We start from the raw sequence: 13,491 nt of genomic DNA, 5'->3' as shown, positions 1-13,491 counted from the left end.
GTCCCGTCTCCCCAGCACTCTTTGTTATATAACGCTTTGAAGCTACTGACGGTTTTGGCCTCCACCACCTTCTCACCTAACTTGTTCCAACCATCTACCACTCTGTTTGCAAAAGAGAATTTTCTTATATTTCTCTGGCAGATTTGTCTTGTTAGTTTAAATCTATGACCTCTTGTTCATGAAGTTCCGGGTCTCAGGAATTATTCTCTCTCAATTTTATCAATTCCTGTTAGTATTTTGTACGTAGTCATCATATCACCTCTGTTTCTTCTATCTTCTAGTTTTTGCATATTTAATGCCTCTAACCTCTCCTCGTAGCTCTTGTCCTTCAGTTCTAGGAGCCACTTGGTGTCATGTCTTTGCACCTTTTCCAGTTTGTTTATGTGCTTCTTAAGATATAGGCACCATACAACCGCTGCATATTCCAGCTTTTGTCTAACAAAAGCTGTGAAGAATTTTTTTAGTATTTAGCCATCCATGTATTTAAAAGCAATTCTAAAGTTAGAAAGTGTAGCATAGGCTCCTCACACAATGTTCTTAATGTGGTTCTCAGGTGACAGTTTTCTATCTAGAACCACCCCTAGATCCCTTTCTTTGTCAGAATTCTTTAAAGATTTCTCACATAATTTATAGGTTGTGTGGGGTCTATGTTCTCCTATTCCACATTCCATAACATGGCATTTATTCACATTAAATTCCATTTGCTAAGTGGTGCTCCATATACTTATTTTGTCCAGGTCTTCTTGGAGGGCATGACAATCATCAAAGTTGTTATCCTTCCTATTATCTTAGCATCATCAGCAAACATGTTCATATAATTCTGTATTCCATCTGGTAGATCATTTATGTAGACAATGAACATTACTGGTGCAAGAACTGAACCCTGTGGTACTCCACTTGTGACATTCCTCCAATTCGATACATTGCCTCTGATTACGGCCCTCATTTTTCTGTCAGTTAGGAAATTTTTCATCCAATTTAGAAGCTTACCTGTCATCCCTCCAATATGTTCCAGTCTCCAGAACAACCTCTTATGTGGAACTCTGTCAAAAGCCTTTTTTAGATCCAGATAGATACAGTCAACCCAAGCATCTGTTTCCTGTAAAATCTCTGTGGCTCGATCATAGAAACTGAGTAAATTCGTTACACAGGATCTTCTAGATCAAAAACCATACTGTCTGTCTAATATTATATCTTTTCTCCAGGTGTTCTACCCATTTAGTTTTAATTATTTTTTCCAATATTTTGACAATTACACTTGTCAAGGATACAGGTCTATAATTGAGGGGGTCTTCCCTGCTGCCACTTTTGTAGATTGGGACGATGTTAACCTTTTTCCACACATCAGCTACAACTCCTTTATACAGGGATGCCTGAAAAATCAGTTGAAGTGGAATGCTGAGCTCAGGTGCACATTCTCTCAGAACCCATGGTGAAACTCCATCTGGACCAACTGCTTTGTTCTTACTTAGCTCCTTTAGCATTATCTCAACTTCATCTCTAGACACCTCTATGTGCTCTATGATGTTCTCTGGAATTCTTATTGTGTCTGGTTCCCTGAAGATTTAATTTTGTACAAACACACTTTGGAACTTTTTGTTTAATGTTTCAGACATTTCCTTTTCATTTTCTGTGAATCTATTTTTCATTTTCAACCTCTGAATATTATCCTTTACCTGCAATTTTTTGTTTATAAATTTATAGAATAGACCTAGTTCTGATTTACATTTGTCCACAATCCCTTTTTCAAAAGTTCTTTCTGCCTCTCTCCTCACTGCCGTGTAGTTGTTTCTTGCATCTTTGTATCGCTGGTATGTTTGGGGGTTTGGCCTCTTCCTATATTGATTCCATTTTTGTACTGGCCCTCTCGCAATTTCTGTCGAACCAATCTGTTTCCTAATTCTGAATCTCTGCTTTGGAATAAATTTTTTTGTGCCTTTATCATATATTTCACAAAACTTGACATACATCTCATTTACTTCATGTCTTAACAGCAAGTCTTTCCAGTCAATTTCTTTAAAGAAATGTATGAGTTCCCCATAATAAACCTCTCTGAAATCAGGCTTTTCAACTGCTTCAACCTCATTTTCTTCCAAATTATAACGCATTGCATACTTTATTCCCAATAAGACATGGTTACTTTTACCTAAGGGAGGGAGGTACTGAATGTCAAATATCTCTTCCTCTTTCCTGGTAAATATCAAATCCAGCATGGAGGGAACATTCCCTTCCCTCATCCTCGTAGCTTGTTTAACATGTTGAAACATGAATGTTTCCAGGATGAGGTTTACGAATCTACAAGTCCGAAAAATCCTCCGTTCTAGCTTCATATGCCTCCCAGTCTATGGATTTTAAGTTGAAGTCGCCGACTACCAACAGTCGTGATCTATCTTTATCAGCTCTTGACTATAATTTCTCTCATTATTGCAATAAGACCCCTCTCGTCTATTATCTAGCTCTTCCTTTGTCCATGTGTTGCTTGGCGGTGGACTATGCATTTATGATCGTTAGTTTATCATCCTGATTGCATATCTCTAGTGCTATTATGTCAACGTCTCGTGGATTAGCAATTATTATTTCGTTTACCTTTAGGTGTTCTTTCACCAGCACAGCAACGCCACCACCTTTCCTAATTTTTCTGTCCCGTCTCCAGACCAAGTAGCCTCTTGGGAATATGACTTCATTTAAAATATCATCTTCAAGTTTTGCCTCCGTTCGTGATGACGATTGTGATCAAAGGATCACAATCGTCTTGATAATGGTCCAGGATGGACCGAAACGTCGTCGTCTCTTCATCTTCTGGTGTGTGGTTTGGTCTTCATTGAACTGTGGTCAAATGAGGTGAGGATTTAAGTTTATGCATTCTACAGATCTAGGTGGTAAATAGTGGGGAGTGTGTGACAAAAATAAGGAAGTAACGAGAGGAGTTAAAAATAAAAAAAATTAAGTAAAATTAATGATACCAAAGAAAAAGAATGTCTAACAGCAGTAAATGTAGCTGTACAGAAAAATAAGTAAAATACCTTATGACGGACTGGGAGTTGCAACACATCACTACCAATGACTGGATACAAAAACTAGAAAGCAACCAAACAAATGGAATAAGGAAGCAAGGAAGGAGAGAAAAATACAGTATAATGTTGAGGTGAATCATAATGTTCAGGGCTGAAATGAAAGAGCTCTCAGAAGAACTTGAGAAACTCCAAGGAACTCAGAAAGGAAAATAGAGAAAATGAAAAAAAAACTAGAAGTCATGAGATAGGATATAGAAAATAATGAACATGAATAACGTGGAAAAGAACACCAATGCAGAAAAATACAAACGAGGAAACAGCTACAGGCATGTATGAGACTGACATTTTTAATGGAAGATTATTATTTTTTTTTCAAAATACTGTAGTAGCAAACAAGATGAAGGAAAGAGTTACAAGAGTTGAAGAACTAGCAAGTCAGTGGGGAGTAGAGACAAGAAAAATAAAAAAAAAAGATAAAAACTTTTGAAGAAGCAACAGGATGTGTAGAGGTAGGAAGGGTAGGGTAATTGATACAGTATGTTGAAAGCTGTAAGAACTAAATAGGCAGGGAATTGCAACTAACAGGAAATAGGCTAAAAGTTCATAAAATCACAGCAAGTAGTGTGGTCAGTGAACTAAATCATGGCAAATACAACAAGTTGTATATGAGAGATGGAACAAGATATTAAAATGTGTAACTGACTAAGAACATGTTCATGGAAGAAACAAAAATGCTAGGAAATTATCTTAAGAGGAAGGTAAAAGATAGGTGTAATAAAGGGTATGCAAGGGGTAATATTGTAAAAGGAGTAAATGGGAATGAAAGAGAAAGTGAAAGAAAAAGAAAGATCAAGAGAAAAATGAATGGGTAAGCTTATTTTAGGTCACACTTGTTAGAAAGTTTAGAACATTTGAGTATGTACTGTAAAAGGGAAGCATCAACAGCAACAAAGCCAGGACTAAGCTTCATGTTGGGTAGGTTGTGTATCAGAGCAGATTCGACAAGACTGCGTCTGTGAAGAGTAGAGGCAGGAAAGATTATTTTAGAAGACCAATCAATAGGATGATTAGAATCTCTAACATGACAAGAGAGCATTGCTTGTGTCTGCAGATTTAACACTTCTTTTGTGTTCCTTAATTCTGTCATTAAGTGTACGGCCAGTTTCCCCAAAGTATTGGAGAGGACAAGATGAACAGGAAATAGAGTTGGCACCAGCAGCATTAGAAGCTGGAGAAGTGTGAACTTTATCAGCTTAGCAGAAGACAAGGTCAATTCACATGACCTGACCTGTTGCAATTAACACTATTAGAGGTGTGATTTTTTAATTGCTAAGAGGTGCCTGTCTGACGCCCTCAAATAACCTGTATGACTGACTCGTGTATGTAAAGTAAAATACGGTGTTACAACTCCTCACCTCTCTCTTGCCTTACTTATGCCCGTGCCTTTCTCGTTTCTTCACAATCAACTTGATAATGGTCCAGGACAGACCAAAACATCATTGTCTTTTTATCTCCTAGTGTGTGGTTTGGTCAACATTCTTCAGCCCCATTATTGTGACTCATCATCTGCACACACAAGGTGTCAGTGGGTATACAGTACTTAGTTTAAAATTAGACTGATAGTCTTTGGAATGGCTATTCTCAATAGTGGAAAGAAAGAAAAACCAAGATATATATACACACAACTAATCAAATTTTTCAGCTATGTTAACAGTAACTTTTTACAATTTAAACCGGGTAATTTACCCAAGTAATTTTTTACAAAATTAAATATGAATAATACCTGAATGTATCATTCATATTTGATTAAAATTTTTTACCCTTTACTTAAAAATCTGACACACTAAAAACAGTCATTGCATTATGAAATTAAGTACCATATCATTACTTTTTAGTATATTACTTTTTAGTATAAAAAAATAAAAAATAAATTGAAACAGCATGTCAGAAACTTTTATCTATCCCAACTTAAAAACTGTACACAGTACTGTACTGTACGTATAATATTTTTTTTTAATTTTTTTACCTTTTGTTACTGGATAGCAAGTTGCCCATGCCCATGCCTCCAAAGTATAAAAAATGGTTTTTATTCCCCATAAACCTTTTGCTTTTGTGACTAGTATAGTGATATTTTGAAATTGGCCTATATTCTATTACATTCCAGATAGATTACGTTCTGAGTAAACTTGTGGTAACTATAATGGTAACAAATATTCGTCCCTTTTCTTCTCCCCCCTTCCCGGTTCACTCGGTGCATCTCACATAGGATCACAATGGCATCGTGACCGTGCTGGACGCCTTGACATATGGTAAGTATGGCTGGAAGGTCATCAAAAACTTCATAATGGTGGCATTCCTGAGGGGTCTTCAAGGCAGGTTTTTACTAAGTTCCACGCATCTTTGCCTTTGTGACAACAGGGACACCCATAACAATAAAAAGACCCAAAATTGCCCGTTTTCTCATAGGAAACAGGTAAATTTTGAAATATGACTGTCTTGATCACAAGGGCAAAATTTGTGGAGGAATAATAGCATTTATTAAACTTTTCTGGCATAAGCAATTAGGAAATAACACCTTACTACCCATGAACAAAAATCATGTTACATTATTTATCCAATACAAAGTACTGAATGGCATGGCATGGCAATACAAAAATGATTATTCAAGTTTTATTGCAAAAGTATGTTATTCAGAACTATCTGATGAAGAATTTTCCTTCTTCCTTTTCTTCTTTTTCTTTTTACTCTTCTTGCATTTCTTCTTTGATTCTGAGTCTGAATCAGAATCTTTCTCATTTTGACTCTCTCTCTTTCTTTTCTTCTTCTTTTTATTCTTCTTTTTCTTCTTCTCTGTATTGGAAATATCAGTATCACTATCGTGCTTCTTATTTTTCTTTTTTTTCTTTTTAAGCGACTTCTTCAGGTGTTTGAGCATTTTATCCCTAGCTTCTTTGTCACTTGGAACATCATCACTGTCCTCTATCTCGGCATGGCTTCGCTTAGCAGATTCGTGTCTCTCGTCTCTTTCAGTCTTGTCTTGTCGTATATTCTTGCCATTTTTATTATCCCTGGACAAGTGTTTTGCTTCATCATGTCTATCTCTACTGTTGCCATCCAAATGTCTGTGAGGAGATCTTCTCTCTCTCTCCAAAGCTTGAGGTCGTCCATGATCTAGGTGTCGTGACTCTTTTTCTGAAGGCTGACCTTTTGCAACACTCTTATTCTTATTCTTTGAATGGTTACTGTATTCTTTGGTAGGATCATATCTTTGACCTCTTTTATCATCAATTCGTCGTCCACTATCATCAAAGAGCTCTACTCCTCGTCCTTTACCTCGCCATTTAATCTTTGAAACCGACTGACTAAAATCTACATGTATTCTACGGTCATCAATTAACACGTTATCCATCTTGAAGTAAGCATCTTCACAGGATTTTGTTTCAGCAAATTCTATAAATGCATAATGAAGTGAATTATTTGTTATTCTGTCACGTATCACCTCACATGACTTAATCTTCCCAAATCTACTGAATATAATTTCTAAATCTTCCGAGGTTGTAACTGGATTCAGCTTGCATACAAAAAGAACATTTTCTGGAGGTGCCATGTCAGCATCTGGTAAATCACCAACCATTTCAAGGATTGTAGCTCTAGCTTTGGCTTCCCTTTCTTCTATTTCTTCCTGTATTTCCAGCATTGTCTTACCTTCCGTGTCATCAATAGTCTCATCAGCTGCAATGTAATCTGATTCAAACACATCTCGGGTAGGTTTTGGAGACTCGTCAGGAAATTCAACCTCTTTTGGATCTGGGTACGGATCATCTAAAACAACTGTATGGGAGATTCGAATATCTTGGTATGGCCGATTCTTGTCATCAGTTAGTGTTTGATTCAGCTTGCAGATTACCTCCATTCCTTCAACAACTTTACCAAATACCAAGTGTTCAGCATCCAGTGAATCCAAGTTTTCGCCCAAAGTTATGAAGAACTGTGATCCAAATCTGTGTAAGAAAGTATAATGTTTATAATTATAATTATCACTCCATTTCCTACTTTGAAAGAGTGGAAAAGTAACAGCCTGAAACATATAAAAGAGTACAGTACTGTAATAATGTACAGAAAAAAACTCCCATTGATTCACCATATCTTTCACACTCTGCATTATGTAGAATTAGCACCATCACACTCCAGCAAAACATTCACAGCAGCACCGCACTGATTCATACAAGGTGTTAAGTGCATCCTGTGACTTGCCATATAATCAAAGGTCAAAAGTTCACTCCTTTTATACCAATTTCACCTTAAAAACCTTATATTTCTCCACCATTGTAACTTTACTTTTGTCTGCAATTCATTTTAAGTAGTCTATCCCACTCATGAAAACAAACTTTAAAATAATCTTTAGAAATCTGTCATCATTTTCTGCTAAGAGAACTACATCACCTGTATAAATCAAATCTGATACAATTTACTACTATCATGCTTTATCGTATACAATGTATGGTTCACACAGTTCTCTAATAGTCTTATCTTGACCTTTCTCATGACTGCATCCATTATACGTTCCAATCAACCATACCATTTATGGATACTTTCTGGCAAAGATAAAATAATAGACATGCGATAGAAATACCGGTTGTTCAACCAATTGTTTTGTAAAAATTAAATGAAAATATTGGGCTACCCAGGTATGAAAAACACGGATCCTCTTAAATTAAAAAAATATTGTTGACTATGTTGCTGAATTATTGAAATGCTTTATGTACTGGATTATGGTGTTTATGACTTTTCTAAAGTGGATTTATTATACTTGATTTATGGACATAAGAACAGAAGAAATTGCTACATCTAATTAACTTTCAACTGCTTCCACTCAAAAACATGTCTAACTTAAAACAATCAAATAACTTATGTTGCCTGGCAACATATAGTATTCATAATCATCAATCTTATTTCCAAGTTAGATTTTACCAAATTTCTTAAACCTAAACCTACCCAATTTATATAGCTTCATGTTTTATTTATAACACCCAATGTACAGTAGTACCATTTCATCCATTTGTATACTGTACTTCTATCATGTCCTCCTTACTGTTTCTCTCTCCGGACAATGAGCATTAAGCTTTTTTAATTACCCTGTAGTCTTCAAAGGGAGGTCATTAATTATCAAGACTAATTTTGCCATCCTTCTTTGGATATGAAAAAATATAATTGATGTTTATTCTATAGTACAATGCCCAAAGTTGAACTGCACAATCTATTGGGGTTTAACAAGGACAAGATAAAGTTGAAGAATAACATTAGATGTCTTATTACAAACACTTCTAAATATAAATCCCAGCATATTTGACTCATTTTAACATTAATACATTTATTTATTTGGATTAAGATCCCTAATAATTGTGACTCCTAGATGTTTCTTGCATTTAGATTTAGTAATTTAAAAATTGTTCAGCTTATATCTGACAAATTTATTATAATTTTCTAGGTGACAGGTTTCTTTGTGACTTGCTATTCTTGGTAATTTATAGGAATCTCCTTGGTTTATCTCTCTGCTATCTCTCTTCCATTTCTGTCCACTCATTTTTCCAGAGGCAGCCATCAGCCTTGGATCTAGTTTTTGATGTTCTGCCACATTATGGCTTTCTCATGAACATTCTGAAGTCTCATTTGGTGACAGTACACTTACACTTGTGGTTGGGACTGGTTTAGTACTCTAGGGTGGCTGCCATCTCTCACCTAGTTTGCTCTGAGCCAGTTGTGGGACACCTTCACCTTGTGCTCAACCAGCATTGGCTTTACCAGCTGGAGCTCCATCAGTTGCTGGAATACCTCAAATTCACTAGTGTGGAAAAACCCACCGAGTCAGTCTGGTTAAAGTTTTTTTGAGAACCAAACAACACACCAAAAGATAAGGAGACAATGATGTATTGGTCCGTCCTGGACCATTATCAAGTTGATTGTGATGGGAGTGATGGAGGTACGAGCATTAAGTAAGGCAAGATAGAGGTGAGGAGCAGGAGGAAAGTCTAAGAAGGTCAAAACAAGAAGAAAGGTACAGATAGGATGGGTGTAATAATAGGGTGTAAGATGGGGGTTATAATGGGTTTAAGAAAGGGAACACAAGAATAAGAGGAGAAAGAAAATGAAAGAAAAGGGGGCTAGGCTTATGTCAGGTCACATTTGTTAGAAAGGTTATAACATTTGAGTAAGTACTCTGAAAGGAAAGAGTCAACAGCAACAAAGCCAAGACTAAGGTTTATGTTGTGTATTAGAACCAAATTGACAAGATGTCATCTGTGAAGAGTAGAGGCAAGAAAGATTATTTTAGAAGACCAATCAATAGGATGATTAGAATCCCAAACATGACAGAAGAAAGCAGTGTTTGTGTCTGCAGACTTCAACACTTGTTTTGTGTTCTTTAAGTCTGTCATTAAGTGTGAGCAGTGTGAACCAGATTACTACAAAGAGTGTTAATTTAGTGAAAGGCGAGCTTTATGTCAAGAGGACAAAAGGTATTAGTGAAATTTTTGAGTTCAGATATGAAGGGAAGGCAAAGTAGTGCTAATAAGCATTGTGCTTATTCCTGTAAACAGGAAACAAGTTTGGGATAAAAGAATTTTAGTTTAGTTTGAGAATAGGCACAGTTGATAAAATGTAAGGAGTAACCAAGGAAAATTGCCAAGATAAGGAGTCAGAGTTTTAGCAAGACAGGAGGCAAGAGGATAGCTGACAGAGCCCATATAAGAAATGATAGGACGAAGAGGAACACCAGGTTTATGAGTCTTAGGTAGACCATAGAAATAAGGCAGAGAAGGGCAGATGACACAGAAACATTTTATTAAATCATAGACAGGAGGATAAAGACTAGAGAGCTGTCTTAGTTTGCAATTGAAGGAAGTTTTAAGATGATCTAAAGGGTTAGAGGCCAGAAGAGCATATGTGTGGGAGTCAGAGAGCAAGACATCAGCTTTCTGGAGGTAGTCCACATGATCAAGGACAACCACCGAATTGCCTTTGTCCTCATCCTCTGGTTAGTGGTTTAGTTCTCATATCTTCAAGCCATGTTATTGTGACTCATTGTCTGCTTAAAGGGTTTTTGTTGTTTTATCTGGTGGTCGGCTATATCATTCCATTCCCCTGCTGGTAAGGATTCTGAGGATAACCATAATTTTGCTTCTCAGTGTGCTTCTTGTTTGAGGTGTATTTAATGTTCTTATGAGCAGTCTCCCCCACATCCAACTGAATTTGAAGGAGTAGGTGAACAACAGCATATTTAATAATTTTCTATTGGAGTGATGGTAAAATGCTTAACTAAAATATAAGTTTTTAAAGTAGGTGTTGGTAGTGTGTGCTATCAAAATACCTTAAATTAGAAATGAGTGTATACTTATTTCTAAACAAAATGATTTTCATCACTATATATTAATATTTAGAATACTTTCTAGAGGAATTTACTATTATATAAAGTACACAAATCTTACAAATGACTGCCGCATGAAACCATAGATACAGTGCCAATGTGTGTGTGCTTGATTATTGGCAGCTTCTCTCCTTCATAAAAACTGGCTTGGTCTCCAAACATTTTCTTAAATATACATTCACCTAGAAAGAGAAATAAAATCAGAGAAATGTAAATAACATACAGTATTAGGTTAAGGAAAATTATACTAAGACTGAAGAAAATATCCTGTAAAGTGCTCAGATATAAACACATACATACTAATTTTATTTGTATATTATTTTTTACATTGCTGGACAATACCACTTAGTTACAATTTCCTGCTCCTCCCAAGAATGAGACCAGATACATGGTACAGCCTGGGCACACCCAAGATCTTGCATATCCACAGATATGAGGTCTCATCCACCTCTTATTCCATCTGAATCAGGCAGAATTTAAATACTATGGGGTTGCCCACTATGATATTCAAGATGCAACAAATGTGGACTACTATGAGGATTAAAGGCAAAGAATCCAGAAGAGTCCTTATGTCCAGAGTACATTGGGAAGAACCATCCAGATTAGGGCAATGGACCACTGGAATATTTTCATTGCTGCCATCTCTGCACATTAGTTGGAGCATATACAGAATTAACACTGAAGACCAATTGATGATAAACCAATGAGTGATGTGATGATAACTGGAGACAAAGACCCAGCAGGTACCGGACACATCAGTGAAGACCTCAAATGATGAAGTGAATTACCATGGGACCAAACCACATAAAGCCCAAAGAGGAAGCATCTAACAAAGAAGAGCACCCAAATACAGTAATGTGATTCCAGAACCTAAGAAACTGGTTCAGCATCTTCAGCCAGGCCTGGCTTAGACGAAACATTCCTCAAAGCTGAGGTGCTCAGGAGTTGCTCAAGATCCCAACAAGAAAGACTACACCTTCCAAAGATAAGGGGGGAATGAGAAACAAGCTGAAGCCAGCCGCACTAAGCCCTGTTCTTGACAGGTAAAGTGATGTCATTCAGGTGCTCTAGTGTAGATTAAGCTTTGGGCAGGGTTGCCCTCCCTCATACCTGAAGGTGAAAGTTACCCTGTACCTAACAGTAGAAATGGCAAAGGTAGCAGGAATATTCGGAGTAAACAAAATATATAGCATCCCATAAACTGTACTAAGCAGACTCAAGCCCAGCACTGTACTACATCGTCATTCTAACAATACAAGGGAACACCTAGGCTAAGATCAAGACTAGGTCCCAGGACCTTCATCCCAGGCTACAGTCAAAAGAAAACCTTGTCGCAACACATATACTAGATGTGCCCCTGATCAAAAGAAAACACAATAGTTATCAAGCTTTAAGCTGTCTAGTACTGTACTTTTATGTAAAATGAAGTACTGATTATCTGACAAAACTAGGACTATCAACTATGATTTATCTGGACATTTTTTGACACAAACAATAGAACACATATTTGCACACATTTTGATACTAAAATCACATGAAAGAGTAGTTTTAATAGCCTACTACTGTATACAGTATATATTTTAGTGTACCATATTGTTTAATTAGTTTTACAGTTATCATGAGAATATGTTTATATTAAATCCCTAATATCCAAACAACCTTTTGATAATTTGGAAAAAAGTATAATAAAATATCCCAAATACCGAATTAAAAATGGTATTCAGTTATTCAAGAATATTACCGTATCTGGATCGGTTTTCCTGCAGTTAATGAGCTGCCAGATGGTGGTTTTGGATAACTGAGTGCCACAAAATGGTATTCTACTACAAACTTTATTATAATGTATGCTACATAATTGGGAAAAAAAGATACTGTAATGATTATTATGACTGCGGCCTATGGCTGGGACTGTCTTACCCCCACGTCCAGTTGCAGATGGATCACCCATTTGAGCAATAAAGTTTCGTTCCACACTGAAGACCAAATTTAGGTTGTAGTACTTCATTTTGCACAGCTTCAGGAAGTTCATGCATGCTGCAAAGTTGTTAAAATGTGTACTATAAATATTAATAAATTTTAAGTAAATTTCATGTTTAATAATTATAACTCTAACAATAGCAGCATAGTAGTTATAGTATTATTAACTGATTCATGGCCAAGCACTGAAACTCATAGGATATTCAGTGCTTCCAAGGAGAAAATATTAGTGGATTATATACTACAGTAATATACATGACATTTGACCACCTTTTAACTGAAAATGCTGTACATGGTACCTGGAAGGGTTGTTGAGTACAGTAACAGTAAATTAACAGTGTATGACATTTCCTTAAAATTATCATTCCTAATAGTAAATTTAATTTAACACTTTTTTTAATTGCGGAGGGGGGGGGGGGGGGGGAAGCGCATCATGCATGTATTGAATCAATATAATCAAATTAATCTGTATGTACTGAGGCTGGACTTGGGTAAAAGAGCGTGGTGTGGGAACTCACTCCGAGGCCTGGCGTCTGTGAAGAGGTCTATGGTAATGTCCCCCACTGTCGTTTCTATCACAACAGACATCTTGTTCAGGCCTCACCCCAGGACTTCCCTGGGTCTCCCACTCCACTACTACTACTGGTAGGCTGCCACCAGCGGCAGCGTCGCCACTCCACCACTGAGGACGGAGGCACTCAGGGAAGGCACTCAGGGGCGCCGCTACTCCACAGCCTCACACAAACGTAAACACTCAACATTCGAGTCTAAGTGAGACTTCATCCATTAATCATTAACCCCTAACCACACCTCTACATACTGCGATAACGCCGATAAAAATATGGGATAACTTAAAAATATTATAAGCTGTTTAATTTGGCTGGTTTACTCCAAAAAACCCATAACAATAATTATCTCCTCTCTGAATAAAGAAATATATTTCTCAGCCTTTTACGGTAATGTTTAAATAATTAATAAGCCCTTATTAAATAACAAAATATAATTAAGTCCAAAATTATTGTGGTTAATGTGGCAAAAATGAATGTGAGAGGTGAGAGGAGTGAAGAGGCGGCGAGG

At 36.7% G+C, this 13,491-nt stretch overlaps 1 protein-coding gene across 1 annotated transcript; it reads right to left on the bottom strand.

The window, feature by feature from the left end:
* Positions 1–5,670: 5,670 nt before the first annotated feature.
* Positions 5,671–13,177, bottom strand: LOC123770677 (peptidyl-prolyl cis-trans isomerase sig-7). Its single transcript, XM_045762758.2, has 4 exons — positions 12,933–13,177; positions 12,355–12,471; positions 10,499–10,619; positions 5,671–7,015 (listed from the first exon to the last, which is right to left on the bottom strand). Exons 1-4 carry the CDS (start codon positions 13,000–13,002, stop codon positions 5,701–5,703), a joined length of 1,623 nt encoding a protein of 540 aa, XP_045618714.1. The 5' UTR covers positions 13,003–13,177; the 3' UTR covers positions 5,671–5,700.
* Positions 13,178–13,491: the final 314 nt, after the last annotated feature.

The sequence above is a fragment of the Procambarus clarkii genome, chromosome 56, assembly GCF_040958095.1.
Source record: "Procambarus clarkii isolate CNS0578487 chromosome 56, FALCON_Pclarkii_2.0, whole genome shotgun sequence".
Taxonomy (NCBI): domain Eukaryota; kingdom Metazoa; phylum Arthropoda; class Malacostraca; order Decapoda; family Cambaridae; genus Procambarus; species Procambarus clarkii.
This window is presented reverse-complemented; position numbering and strand designations above follow the sequence as displayed.

Bases quoted from the DNA above. Each gene is read 5' to 3' on its own strand.
- LOC123770677 (XM_045762758.2), bottom strand. From the start codon at position 13,002: ATGTCTGTTGTGATAGAAACGACAGTGGGGGACATTACCATAGACCTC. The intron at 12,472-12,932 runs GTGAGTTCCCAC...ACAACTTTGCAG, and splicing joins CACAGACGCCAGGCCTCGGA to CATGCATGAACTTCCTGAAG. The intron at 7,016-10,498 runs GTAAGATTTGTG...TTTCTTACACAG, and splicing joins GTTTCATGCGGCAGTCATTT to ATTTGGATCACAGTTCTTCA.